Source organism: Pithys albifrons, chromosome 10 (genome assembly GCF_047495875.1).
Source record: "Pithys albifrons albifrons isolate INPA30051 chromosome 10, PitAlb_v1, whole genome shotgun sequence".
Taxonomy (NCBI): domain Eukaryota; kingdom Metazoa; phylum Chordata; class Aves; order Passeriformes; family Thamnophilidae; genus Pithys; species Pithys albifrons.
The window spans coordinates 27,637,125-27,651,328 of NC_092467.1; the positions used below are offsets into that span (position 1 = coordinate 27,637,125).

Here is a 14,204-nt window from a genome sequence, read left to right on the forward strand (position 1 = left end):
ACGAAGCCAGCAGACTGTATGCTGTTCTTGAGGGATTTGATGGAGTCAGTTGTAGGTAGATTAGATGGCAATATGCATATTTTCTTAGCTGTGTGTGACCTGCTGTATTGAAGTAGCTGTTGGAGAAACTGTGAAGGAGCAGAATTACAATCTGCTTTTCAGGCTCTTGATCAGAGCTGGTAAGAGGTGGCTGTGTTAGCTTTCTTTTTTCTGTTCACTGTCAAATCCTGTTTCTGCTGTGTGTGAGTTTGTTGGAGGACAGACAGGTATGATGCTGATCTTGCACTGATGCCAAGTGTGTTTGAAGTTGTTCAGGTGGTTTGCTGATAATGGACAAAACTGGTATGGCAGGTGCAGGTATTTTAGATCAGGTTCAGTACTTTACAGCCCCACCTCCCATATAAGCATAAAGGTAACTGGAATTTGGGTCCCCCAAAGGTGCTGACACTTGCTTTCTGTTCCATTAAATCAGACCTTGAAGTCCTCCTTTCAGCACCAGTAAATACTGACCAGTGTAAATAGATGAGCTTATGCATTAGGGAGTGGGGGTTTGTTGTTTGGTTTTTCTAAACCATATCTGAAGCTCTTTTGGAGCTGTTGAAGAGAAGGTGGTTTAAATGGGTGGCTCATACATAGCTTACTGGAAGATGCTGATCCATTTATAGTGAAAAACACATTTTATAAATCTACCCCTTACTTTAATAAGCTTTATTGTATTTCATCTCTTTATCATCTCTCTCCCAGACAACTCTGCTTGTTGACTACATGGGAATTCTCTCGTCCTTCCCCCCACATTTTCTGTAAACTGTGTTGATACCCTGATTTGTAACTGCTGTAAGAAATGAAGAATGCAGGGGGGGTTGGTTTGTGGGTCTGTTTTGTACAGTTCTGCAGGTCGTGTGTGTGTGATGCTGTCTCTGTACCAATGTGCTGTGCCTGACTGACAGCTTTCTGTTCTCCAGTATTGAACCTTTTAAGATTCTGCAAGTTTTTCCCCAAAGCTGTAAGGCAAGTATGGCTGCTGACTGACACTGCTGAAAATAAATCATATTAACACCACCCTGCACCTTGTTTTTACTTCTACAGTGCCTTTCTCATTAGGAGACAGACTTGACCTTATGATTCTCTGTGTACCTTGATGCTGTTCCCACTTCTCTGTATACTGAGAACATTCTCTGTTCCAGATATGCAGCCACTTATTATTTGGATGATTTGATATATTGGGGTAAACCTGGATTTTTCATGGTTTCAGTTTTGGTTTGTTTCTTTGTTTCATTTGTGTGTTGATTTGTTCCATGGACTTTAAAACAAGGCTGCCTTAGGATTTGAACAGTTCAGTTTTCAGTTGCCTTACTGGTGAACCAAGTGTGAGGTTGTGCCCCTCATCCTGAGGGGACACAGGGCATTTTCAGAGTAAGGAAGTAAATACCAGCTAAATAAGAATATGTTGTAATGCACACATTGCTTATCCAAAAGCCATCGAAATGGCCCAGTGGGATGGGCAGGTGGAGCATCTGCCCTGTGCTGTCCCCTCTGTGTGTGTGGCAGCTGAAGATGTCCAGCTTTGCTGATGTGTTTGCTGTAAAATACATGTAATGGTCTGCCAGTGATGTGGTAATCCTCAGTCATAGAAATATGTGTGTTTTGTGAAGTTGTTTTTATAATTCAGTTATTTAGTTTTGCCTTTTTGCCTTCTCTTTTTCACTGCATTGTCTTGGGATGGGATAGCAAGTGTCAGTACCATGCAGCATCTTTGTGGTTTATTTCTGAGGTCTTAGAGCCGATAGCCTGGCATGGAAATTTTATGTGTTGGGGGAAAAAGTATCTATTTTGAATCCAGTGTTATTCTTCTTGTTTGTAAATTTACAACCCAGTGGAATTCTTTGCCCACGGTGTCATTTCTATCATGAGAAGCCTTCCTTAAGAAATGTCAGCTAGCAGACATGAAATCTGCTCAGCCTAGAGCCAGCTATATAAGCTAAGGAAGAGTGTATTAAGTATTAAAACATAAATATGTGCCAACTTTCTTAACACTATTTACAGCTTTTTTTTTCTCTTACTCCTTTTAACTGTAACAGCTGGAAATCCGGGGAAATACTCTGCAGACAAGTCTCAAGGGTTACATGGGGCAAAGTTCTGGATTGATACAGTTACTGAGATGAACTTTGCAGAAGGGCAGAGACTTGGCTCAGCGTTCAGTAAAGTTGATCCTCTTGCTGGTACAATGTTACAACTACACTGCCTGTAATTGGCATTAACTTGTCTGCTGCTCATGTCATTTCCCCTGATGACAGGTGTTTTCTATACATTGCCTGCTCATTCACCTATGTTTCTAGGCAAAAAAACCCCAAAATCTGAGATTGTAAGTAATCTGATGACATTTCAAAACCTGGTGGATGCCAAAAATCAAAAGTTAAACACTTTCAACTTATGAAGGCACTTCTGCCTTTCTAAAGCAAGAAGTGCTTTTGAAACCTTGACCTGTGTCCTGATCACAGCAATAGAACCTCCTGTGTCAGGACTCATTGGTGCTGCAGACTATGTTTTGGGGAGCTTTTAGGTATTGGGAAAGAACCCACGTTGTAAGGCATAATTGTACTCTGCAGTTCAGAAAGGGTGGTTTTAAAATTGTTCACACTTGTGTGGGCAGAGGCTCTCAGAAAATGCTGCTCTTCAGAGGTGCAGGGACAGTGTGTGGAGCTGTGTCTTTGAAGTTTAGTTACTGGATCACAGGATGAGAACATTCTGTGGCTGAAAATGTAAACATTCCTGAGAGAAACTCGCTGTTCTCACTTAACACAGAACTGAAAAGTCATGCAAGATTGTTATGTTGATATTTTAACATTTCTTCCTTAAGGACCAAAATAATGAGGAGAAGCACGCAGATGGACTTATAGTAAGTTTAAATCTAATCTCTATCTCCCTTCAATTCTGCAGAACATGTGAACAGAGACCTGAATTTCCACTCACTTTGCAACATGCTTCTTCCTTTCTCTAATTTACCTCTTCAAGTGTCTTGTTAAAGTTCCTGTTGAGTCCTTAGCTCCTGAGGTTGGCTAACACCCTTGTCTGTAGAAAATAGTGGTCAGTTGTGTATGGAGTGTCTGAAATGGCAGTGTTGTGACTGAACACTTAGATAAAAACCTGCCATGTGAGCAGATGAAAGGGAATTACTGGGCTAGAAATAGTTTTGTGTTTTATCTGGAGTATCTTTGTGTAGGAAATAGATGTGCTCTCCGTGTGCTTCAAGTAGTTTGTCTCTTCTGCAGTGCTGCTCCTGTGATGCAGAGTTGTGTTTTGTCTGTCTAAGCAATGTTTTTCTGTAATAGAACTTCTGCATTTTTAGTGTAACTTCTGTCATTTTTTATTTCAGTCACATGTGATTTCTCTTTCTTCATTCTCTTTTTGTCACTTGAGTACATTTCAGATACTTTTAATAGGAGATTGGTGTCAGTAAAACAGAACTCTAAAAATTACAGTGTGTTTTTATTACAGCTGACAGTAATTCCCAGGCTTAATTTGTCTTTCCACTACAAACAGCTTTAGCAGTAGGATTTTCTGGTATGAACTTTGGAGAAAAGGTGCACATACATATTTTGGTTCATGCTTACTGTAAATAAGATGAATGATGACCTACCCTGTGGATTGTCCTGTAGTTCAGGCCTTAGTGTGAGGGCACAGGGTCTGTGATGTGACCTGGAAAAGAGATGCTGTGCACGTGGACATTTCCACAGGCAGAGGTGACCTGCAACTCAGACATTTCAGAGAGATATTACAACTTATTATAGTCTGAATTTGATTAACCACTGGTCTCATTATCTGTGGGTTGGCTTATTCTGGGGAGTTACAAACCCCATTTCTGTGGGAATTGATTAACTGAGGCATCAGTGGTGGTGGAGACAAGAATTACAGTGCTATTGAGCTTGGGGTAAAGGTCAGGAGTTCGCTTTAGATTTAGGCAGAAATGTGGTCAATGTTTGGTATCATGGTAGGATGTCTTGTTCCTGTGTGGTGATTGTCATTAGAGCAGGGAAGTTTCAGCTCTGCCTTCATCTGCTTCTGACCCACAGAGGCACCCCCCAAACTGTCCAACAGGAACTCTATGTTCCAGTATGGAGAATTGTTAAGGATAAGGTTACAATCCTGCATACAAAAATCAGTGTCACTTTGTTCTTTCCTTTATCACACCAGTGTTCTGTATCATATGGATTATTAGTTTCCCTAAAAACTGAGGCAGACAGAGATAGCAGCAGCATCCTGTGTATCATAGAACCATCTTGGGTTTTAAGTTTGAACTCTAAAGATGGGATTGTGATTTTAAACTATGAACTCTGTGGGACAGGGACCTACCTGTGTTGCATGCAGAATTCCACAAGCAGGTAAAGTAATGTTTAAGAGACATTAATTTTATGCTGGAATACAGTGAAGTAACAGTATTTGTACAGGATTGTTTTATATTCTGGTTAGTAACACCAACAGAAAAGTAGAAAGCTATTTTTATGCCTGTTTTAATGGAGATTTTTGTAAAGATAAACAGGGTTTTTTCAATTAAATAAATCCTGTGCTATAAAAAATAATAAAACACTGACTTTTGGAGTCATGGAATATCCTGAGCTGGAAGTGACTGAGAAGGGTCAGGTCCCAGCTCCTGGCTCAGCACAGGACAGCCCCACAGATCACACTGTGGGCCTGAGAGCGTTGTCCAAAGGGAAGATAAAGTTCAGAATTGCAGAAAAGGAGGCAGGAATGAGTCTGCCTTTTGTAGGAGAATGGGAGGAGGAAGGTTAAAACAAGCCTGTTTCCCTCAGTCTGACTGCAAATAGAAATTAACAGACTAAAAGGAGGGAAGAACAGATGTAGATGCTCCTGTTTCATATATTGATCTAAAAAAGAGGGTAAATGACTGAATTTCCGAGCAAATTGAGGCAGAGATTTCCACAGTTCTGACATAGATTGAGGGGTTTAAAGTGCAAGATGTTTGGAAAAGGGTTTTATGTGCCTTTTATCTGGTTAACAACCCATAAGTTCTGGTTGTTGTGTGTAAACATATATAACAAACAATGCCTAGATGATAGTTTGGATTAAAAGACCTTGCAGTGTAGATTTCCAAGGGGCTCATTAAATAAAACCCCCGAACATACACTGAAGTCAGTGACTTTTGTGAGTGTTGAGCTGACCTGGTGCTTCATTTTCCAAGTGCCCACATTCAGAAGTAGGTTGACATGTCCTTTGCTGAGCTGCACTGAACACTCTCAGCTTGCTTTGGGAAGAATTTTGGCAAAAAAGCTGCTTCATGGGCATGCTGATGATTCTTGGTTTGATTTATGGTTGATTTACTGTGATCTGGGCAAATTAATTTTGGGTGGAAAAATGGTTTTAAAAATACAATTTACCTATCCTAATCTTTGCCAAATAATTTGCATCTAACTTTGCACTCTTTGCATGCAATATTTATTAGTGGACATTGGAGGCATACCAGAAGCTAGAACTTTGAAAGGAGAATTCTTTATAGGACGCTTCAAATCTGTAGCAAACTCAATTTAGTATCAAATCTCTGTAAGGAATTAAAATATTACTGCTTTGAAATTATTTCTCATGTCCTCAACTGTCAGTTGTTTTGCTTTCTCTCTCAGGAATTCGCTATTCTTGCATTTGGGCATCTCTTTTGCTCACAATGTTCTTGCTCTCTGTGCTTTATTTGATTTGTTTTAATTGAGGGGAGGGGAATAAAAAGTGCTTTTCTGTCTTGGTTCAGAGCACCATCAACCCGGTGGACGCCGTGTACCAGCCCAGCCCGCTGGAGCCGGCGGGGCTCAGCGCCATGCCCTCCCAGGCCGTGCTGCCCCCAGGTAGGGTGGGCAGGACACCCAGCACGGGCTGCAGGGGCACAGAACCAAGGGGGGCCCTGCACTCAGTGCTGCTCACTCACCCCAGTGGGGCAGAGCGAGGGGAGAGAGCAGGAGAGGGTTCCTCGGCTGTCACAGATGTGCCTCTGGGTGTGTGGATGAGGGGATGTATTTTACTTGCTCAAAGCTGCATTTCCGACACTCTTTTTAAAAATAAATGAAACCATAGTTCTCAGAATATAAATGCTTTCTTGCTAAATAACTGCCTTTTTTTTTTAATGCTATCTTTGCCTAATAAAAACAGGAGCTAGATGAAAATGATGGATGCACATGTTTTCTGTCTGAATGGCTTTTATAGAAAAGGATTTAATTTTTGGAGGTGAGGTGAAATAACGTGCAATCTCCTTCTGAATTGTGGGTTTAACATACCAAAAATATCCCCTAGAACCTGCTCAGCTGTGCAAGTCAGAGCAGCGACCCTCCTCTTTGCCAGTGGGACCCGTAGTAGCATCGCTTGGAAATCAGACTCCAACACCAAATAGTACAGGTACAGCTCTGTGCAACTGCCTTACTGAAGTACAAGAAACAAGCCCTGCATGTGTACTGTCTGTGATTAGTTATCAACACAGCTTTGTGTTGGCCTGCATCTTGCTTTTAATCAAGCCCTATTAGAATCACTTCCCCTGCTCTGTCTCCCTGCCATGTATACCCAATTCACAGGAGTAGTGCCAGTTCCCTTCCTGTCTCCAGCACTGCAATCCTGCAGTAATTGGGGAAAACACGCCCTTAAACTTCACTGGTGTTTTGTGCTCTTAATTTGCCTTGTGACCTTTCTTTTGTTATCTGTTAAATGCAACTCGGTGTGAACCTGACTAATTATTGCTTCTAATTTTTTTAATTCCCCTGCTGAGTTTGCATCAGTCTTGAATTGATTTGGACAATCCTGTTTGGAAGTTACAACCTGTGGATTTTCAAAGAATCTGTTTTGATTAAGTCTGTAATTTTAATACTCCATAGGAAGTGGGCAGTCAGCACCAAGCAGCAGCCTCACCTCTCCAAGCCACGTCAACCTGTCTCCAAATACAGTCCCAGACTTCTCTTACTCAAGCAGTGAGGATGAGTTCTATGATGCTGATGAGTTCTACCAGAGCAGTTCCTCCCCAAAGCGATGTCTGGAGTAAGTAGCTGGCTGTGTGCAGGCTGTGCTGAAAGTAGTTTTATCGACAGGGCCAGGGCTTGTCTGCTTGTAGAAGTTCATTAAGCTAAATAAGCAAATAAACCTCATTGGCTTTAAAAAAAAAATAAAAGGGGTGGCAAAAAAGCCATTTTGTGTAACAGTGAGATTACTCTCTCCCTCAGCCACAGACTGGTGTCTGTGAAGGCAGCAGTTTCCTCTGCTCTGTCCCATTCCATCAGGTATATATACTGACAAACTAACATAAACCAAGCTTGGGAAGCCACCAGCTCAGAGCTCTAATCTGATGCATTTCATGGGTATTTGGTGCAGCCTTTGATAAATGGCCGATTCCCCCTCACATTTATTAAAAGACATTTTTGAAGGTAACACGCTTTCCCCAAAATCCCTATTTGCTCTTCTTTTTCTATGAATCAGAAAACTGATTTTAAGAGATGCTACAGATTTCAAAGAGAGATTAATCAGCTGTTTCCTGCCTTCAGGTGTTGGTGTCTGAGGCTGAAGGCTTTCCCATTCCTTCGGATCCAGTCCATTCTGAGCTTTCTGTGCATTAACATGCAGCACATAAGTTGATGTCTGTCACTGCACATATATTAGTGTCTATCACTGAACCCCTGTCTATGAATTTCAAATTCTGAATTAGTCACTTGTGAACTATGAGAATTTATGGCTCTTCCTTAGATCTTCAGGGCCTGCTGCAGTCCTGACCCGGAGCAGCACCGGCAGCAGCATGAAACGTCCAGATACCACCGAGTCCCTCAATTCTTCCATGTCCAACGGCACCAACGACACTGGTGAGAGGCCTGGGGGAGCTTTCAGTGGGAGATACTGACTGTTAGGATGTGACAAGGTACTTGGGGGAGATGGTTCATCTACTGTTTCTTTGCTCACAGAAGACTGCTGAACTGTAGGATTTAAAAACCTTAGTTTTTGACAGCTCTGTTGTGCTAATTAAATACAGTCTCTTTGGGGGTTTAGAGAAAAGCAAAAGCCATTTGTTCTCTCTAGATCTCTTTGACCCTCCTGATGATCGAGAAGATGATGGGGAAGGAGAGTCGGTGGAGGAGCATAAGAGTGTTATAATGCATCTCCTGTCCCAGGTCAGACTAGGCATGGATCTAACCAAGGTGAGCCTGCTGGTGTCCTTGGGGAAGGGAGAGGGAGTAAACCCTGAGCTCCGTGTGAATCAGTTCATTGTTAAATAAGAATTTAACTGCACATTTGTTCTTAGAGCTAGTTAAGCTGTAATGTCTCTAGTGTGGTATTTTTAATTGGAGTTCTTACTGAAAGGGGAAAAACAAATGCAGAATAAATAGATCCAACTGCTAAAATCTTTTTGGGAAAACAGTTTGGTATGGAAAGTAGCAATTTATTCTCTTTGAACCTAATTAGTGACGTGCCGGTGAAGCTGGGATAAGAGGAATGCTGTGTGCAGTAGTGTTACTCCTGCCTTTAGCTTCCTAGAACAAAGATCTGCAAGATCCCAGATGTGGTGACATTCAATAAAAAATATAAATAAAATAAAAGGGGGAAGTAACCATATAGTGAAATGCTTTGCTTAATTGGGATTTTAATGAGCAAATTAATTGAGTAAATTAGATATTTGTATTTTGAAGTGCTGCATGTAGGTCTGGCAGGGAAAGGGTTGGATTTTTCATGAATGAGATGAATGCTGGTGTCTGTCTGAAGGCTGAATGAACAGCATTCTGAAGGTGTTGGCCTTCTGGGCAGTTTGCTAAAATTTAAACAAGTAATTCCAGGCTGAAAAAGGGTAAGAGAGATAAGCCCTATCATTAGTTTCCTTAAGTGGATGACTGAACTGTCCAGTGTTGAACGCACAGTAGGTGATAGAGATAAAACTTCTCTGGAGAACAGCCAGCAGCTCACAAGCAAACTGGGGGAGGTTCCTGGCAGTTCTGAATAGGAATTGATCCAAATTGTGTCTGTTTGGGGAACTCCTGGAATAGCTGAAAATTACTGATCTCGAGTTAGCTGCCAAGAAGCATCATGAGCATGGACATTGTCAGCAACAGCAGTCAGTAGCTTTCATCAGGGGTCTGGGTCACTCTGAGGCAGAGAGCAGATCCATGGGAATGGAACCTGCCAATCCCTTTGGGAGGTAGTAGGGAAGAGATTAACCGTCATCTTGGTAGAGACACGTTAACAGGATGTGACTGCCTGAGTGAGATTTCACCTATAACTCAAAATTGTCAGTGGACGTAGAGCTGAAATTAAATAATCAGTGATACTGTAATTAAGAACAGCCTTTGATAAGCTCAGCCACGTAGCTACGTGTGCCCTAAGTGGGATTAGAATACATGTAAAACAAGACAGTTGCTCTTAGATCTTGGGTTTTATAGAAGCTGCCAACTGACCTGCATATGTCAGGACTCATTGGGAAGCTCGAGCTCACAGTCAGCTCCGGGCACACAGAGCTGTGGGGCTGTTTGCTATTTTCAGTGAGTACAGTTGGCTTTGGTGCAGGATGTTCAAATACCTTCATCTCTAAGAGTTGTTTTCTTCACTCAGGTGGTTCTTCCAACTTTTATCCTGGAACGAAGGTCACTGTTGGAAATGTATGCTGACTTCTTTGCACATCCAGACTTGTTTGTCAGGTATTTGACTTTTAAGTAAAACACTTACTGGTTCTGATATTGTTTATGGCCCTTGTGGTCTGTCAGAAGTAAGGTGGTAGTTCTGAGGAATATTTGCTTGGGGTTTGGTATGAACTTGATGAAAGATGATCAGAGCAGTCAAACTTGTAGTTGTAAAGCTTTCCTGTGTCCCAGGTACCTCTTGTGTTTCATTTTGCTTCCCTTCTTTTCTCTCTTTGCCCCTGTAGCATCAGTGACCAGAAGGACCCAAAGGAGCGGATGGTTCAAGTGGTAAAATGGTACCTCTCAGCCTTTCATGCAGGAAGAAAAGGGTCAGTTGCTAAGAAGCCTTACAATCCCATTTTGGGCGAGATCTTCCGCTGTCACTGGGTGTTGCCGGGCTCCGAAGGTGAAGATGACATGGTTAGTTCTTGTGGTGTGCTCTGTGGGGCCTGGAATGCACGTGGGCAACTCCCAGACCTTTGTTAGCCTCCTCACTGAAAGGGCTTAGGCTGTGTTTAAGTAGCAAGTCAACAAATTGTGGGAATTTCTTAACCAATTCTCCGCCCTCCCTCATTTTCCTTGTTTTCTTTGGGCAGAAGTTTAAAATACCTTGCATAACAAAATTGATTGTTTTTTAAAGAACTGCTTGACACATTGAAAATATTCTTTTTCTTTCTTAGCTGTTTCATAGCACTGATTATGAATTCCTTTCTTTCCTTTTTATTTTTTAGATCAGTGCAGACTGGTGGGGTTTTGGTTGCTGTTTTTCTTTTTTTGACAACTCATTCAGGCTTCTCTCCTTGGGAAGTTGTAAATGATGATGTGGGAAGTGCTGGTGTGAGATACTTCAGTAGCTTCAGTGTAGTAGAACTAAATATATGATTGTTTAGATATAAACCGTGTATTTTTTCCATTTAATTTGCCTCCCACCAATTTACTTGCTCGATTCTTTCTCATTTCTGAGGTGAATGTTTGCACTCCAATTTCCTGGCATAAGGGCAGTGTTGTATTTGTGCTTCCATTGCTTTCAACCAAGAATTACACTTTGCATTCTTTGCCACAGGGAATGAATGTTGGTTTATGGTTTTGTGGTACATACAGTCTGATCAGTATTAATATGCAGATCAGCTTTCTCAGAAGCAAAAATGGAAACTATTTCTGCATTACTTTGAAATTGGGTTTATCCATGAGTCAGTTTAACTGTTTTACTTGAGGACAAATAAATGCATTTATACATGAAACCAAGAGAGTAGAAACACTATTCTGTAGGAAGCATCAGTTTCAGGACTAACGGTTATTCCCCATCAGCAAACTGACAAATAAATTCAAATCACTGCAATACATTTTTAGAAGCTTTAAACCATAGAAGCAACTCCTCTTGGAAGCATCTTGTAAGCTCTGTCAGTGATGGGAACCCTCTCTCCTGTCACACAGGAGCCTGTTTCAGAAGGACCAGTGCCCTGGGTCAGTAAAAGCAGCGTAACCTTCGTGGCAGAGCAGGTCTCTCACCATCCTCCAAGTAAGTTGACAGTACCTTTGCCAGTGGAGTTGGATCCTGAATAGGAGCAACAGTAAAATCAGTTTGTGGTTTAAGTCTGATTTACATTTTCTATCCTAATTTAAAAGCTGAAAGTTTTCTTCCTAAATTGTTTTTGTGGGAAACTAATTGCACACTCTGTTGCCATGTGACTATGAGACACATGGAGATACTGCCTGATGAGTGAATTTGGAAACAGTACTATCCATGTCTTGTGTTACTATTTTTATTGCCTTTTCCTTCAGTTTCAGCATTTTATGCCGAGTGTTTTAGCAAGAGGATACAGTTCAATGCTCACATATGGACCAAGTCAAAATTCCTAGGAATGTCTATCGGGGTTCATAATATAGGGCAAGGTATGTGTGTGTAATTTAACAGTAGAAGAGAAATTTGCATTCTGCAACTAGAATTTGTACCTAAATTATTTGAAGGCATTGTATTAAATTTAAGGAATGATTGAATTTATGCAACTAGAGCATGTGTATCTGAGAATCAGAGATTCCTTCCACACACTCCTGTGTGCTGAAATCACAGTTTTTCCCAACAATATAACCATCCCTGCCCTCTCCAGAAGCTGGGCATTCTCAGCATCCCTGAAAAATAAAGCTCTTCATCTTTCCTTTTTGTGGTACCTGTTTTTAATGACGTATTTCAGGAGATCATGATGAAAAGTTTTGTAGAGGTTTTTGGTTAATTGTTTTTAAATCTTTTTTTTTTCCTCTGATAGGCTGTGTCACATGCCTAGATCATGATGAACACTATATTCTGACCTTTCCTAATGGCTATGGAAGGCAAGTAAATGCTCTATTTGGTGTTTTCATTTTTTAATGCCATGTAATATTTCATGCTTAGTATTTATCAGTCAAGAGCTTGTAACTGTGTACATGCACTTCTCATTGCAGGTCTATTCTCACTGTGCCATGGATAGAACTTGGTGGAGAGTGCAGTATTAGTTGCTCCAAGACAGGTTATAACGCTTCCATCGTCTTCCACACAAAACCATTTTATGGAGGAAAGAAGCACAGAGTTACAGCTGAAATTTTGTAAGCAGGTTTCTTCATCTCACTTTTTCTCTCCTTAAATTCTGACTTTGTCCAGGACAGTCAGGAGTGTAGAATACTGAAACAGCAACACCCAGTAACTTACCTCATGATCACCTGTCATGTTCTAGCCAGATTTGTGAGAGGAAGCCTGCACAGGCTGTATCCTGCCCAGTCCTGCTCAGAAACATCCCCAGCTGGTTGCCAGAGGGAGCTTTTCTCTCCTGCATTATCAAAAATGTCTTCATCACTGTCCTGGAAATGCAGTACTGCAGCAGGCCTGGGAGTGCTGCTGTTCATGGTGTGTCTGTACAGCTCTGCTGCTGCAGGCCTTGGCAGACTGATGTATCCTGTGCTCTGGTGTGTTTTGGGCACACCCTGTGCATGTGCCCAGCACAGCAAGTTCAGTGGAGACTCCCGTCATACTTGGAGATTGCTGTGATGTCACTAAGTGGATGCTGACAGAATGAGGTTTATAACTCGATTATAAATCACTTTTGACACACAGAGATGCCATTTGAGAACTGGTGCCTGTGTTTCCCAGTGGTCTGGGGAGGTAGCTGTGGGACTGCAAAACGTTTTTAAGCGTAAATGTACCACCTCAGATGTGTTTGGAAGGCCTGTCACTGGTTTCCTAAACTCCAAGTGCAGATCCAGCCCTCAGGCAAGGCCTGTCCTACCCTGATCAGTGCTTCCTGTTAAGGTTTATCCAACTAATTCATGCCAGACTGCTCACTTGTAAACAGATCCCTCATCTCTTCTGTACTGGTGATGGACACTTCAGGGAGGATATAAACCAGACTGAACAGCAGCTGGGATAAAGTTCTGATCCTTTAGGATCTTTTAGTTCCTGTAATACAGCTGAGAACTGACTGTTTTGTTTCTCTTTAGTTCTCCAAATGACAAGAAACCCTTCTGCTCCATTGAAGGAGAATGGAATGGGGTCATGTATGCAAAATACTCAACAGGGGTAATGCAGCTTTATTTCCTTGTTCTTTCCCTTTTCATCAGAACCAGAAGATTGCTTAAAAAGGGGGTTTGAGGGGGTTTTCTGTGGGCTTTTTTTGGGGCGAGGGTTTTTTTTTTTTAACATTAATAGCTGGGAACTCCTATGAGGCTGCCCAAAGGGATGCTGAATTCAGGATAAAAGTTCTGAAGTTACTTTGTTCATTTATTCTTAAGGAAGCTTGACTTTTATATAAGAACAGAATCTAAAGAATTACTCCTTTTCATGTATTTCCTGCCAACCAGTGTACTGGAGTGTGAGGGTAAATTTAAAGTCTAGATAAAGCACTGAATAGTTTTGGTTTTTTCATCTCCCACTCTAGGAGAATGCTGTCTTTATAGATACCAAGAAAATGCCTACAATTAAGAAGAAGGTAAGGAAATTGGAGGACCAAGACGACTTTGAGTCTCGCTGGTAAGAACTTCAGTTAACTGGGCAAATTAAGATTTTCTTTTAGACTGCAGTTTGCAGTACACAGACTGAGGGTGCACTGACTGCAGTCACTGCTCTCCCTGAGCCTCTGCTGCAGCACAGAGCCAGGTACAGGCAGGCTGTGGATTTAAGGGGCCAGAGGAGACCTGGAGTTCTCCCAAGTGTTAAGGGAGGTCCAGAAAGCTCAGCCACACCTCCTCACTCCTGCAATAGCAGCACAGTTGTGTTTAATTTATACTGGGGGCTTTTCTGCCCTTTCTCTACAATAACTCAAGCAAACCCTACTGGCTCTTAGTCATTGGTGTTTTTACCACTTGTAGCACTCTGCTCCTGTAAAGCAGTCTCCGTTCCAATTTCTTTTTCAAGCTTGTGGAAGGATGTCACCTACAACTTGAAAATCCGAGACATCGACGCGGCCACGGCTGCCAAGCACGCGCTTGAGGAGCGGCAGAGAGCCGAGGCCAGGGCCAGGAAGGAGAGCGAGACCTCCTGGGAAACAAGGGTGAGCTTTGTCCCAGCAGGGAGTGCCCTCCAACCTGGAGCACCTGTTC

At 41.9% G+C, this 14,204-nt stretch overlaps 1 protein-coding gene across 4 annotated transcripts in view; it reads left to right on the plus strand.

Moving 5' to 3' along the window:
- Window positions 1-14,204, plus strand: part of OSBPL9 (oxysterol binding protein like 9) — a 59,212-nt gene that overhangs the window by 44,210 nt on the left and 798 nt on the right. For 2 of the 4 annotated variants that reach the window (XM_071565482.1, XM_071565484.1), the window contains 15 exons: window positions 2,858-2,896; window positions 5,756-5,849; window positions 6,292-6,393; window positions 6,864-7,023; window positions 7,723-7,835; window positions 8,050-8,168; window positions 9,571-9,656; window positions 9,884-10,058; window positions 11,073-11,157; window positions 11,421-11,531; window positions 11,903-11,966; window positions 12,078-12,218; window positions 13,107-13,185; window positions 13,544-13,635; window positions 14,020-14,155. In XM_071565482.1, coding sequence (XP_071421583.1) covers window positions 2,858-2,896; window positions 5,756-5,849; window positions 6,292-6,393; window positions 6,864-7,023; window positions 7,723-7,835; window positions 8,050-8,168; window positions 9,571-9,656; window positions 9,884-10,058; window positions 11,073-11,157; window positions 11,421-11,531; window positions 11,903-11,966; window positions 12,078-12,218; window positions 13,107-13,185; window positions 13,544-13,635; window positions 14,020-14,155 — 1,596 coding nt within the window. The remainder of the gene's footprint in view (window positions 1-2,857; window positions 2,897-5,755; window positions 5,850-6,291; window positions 6,394-6,863; window positions 7,024-7,722; window positions 7,836-8,049; window positions 8,169-9,570; window positions 9,657-9,883; window positions 10,059-11,072; window positions 11,158-11,420; window positions 11,532-11,902; window positions 11,967-12,077; window positions 12,219-13,106; window positions 13,186-13,543; window positions 13,636-14,019; window positions 14,156-14,204) is intronic. The other 2 variants (XR_011698662.1, XM_071565483.1) reach the window with 2 other exon arrangements.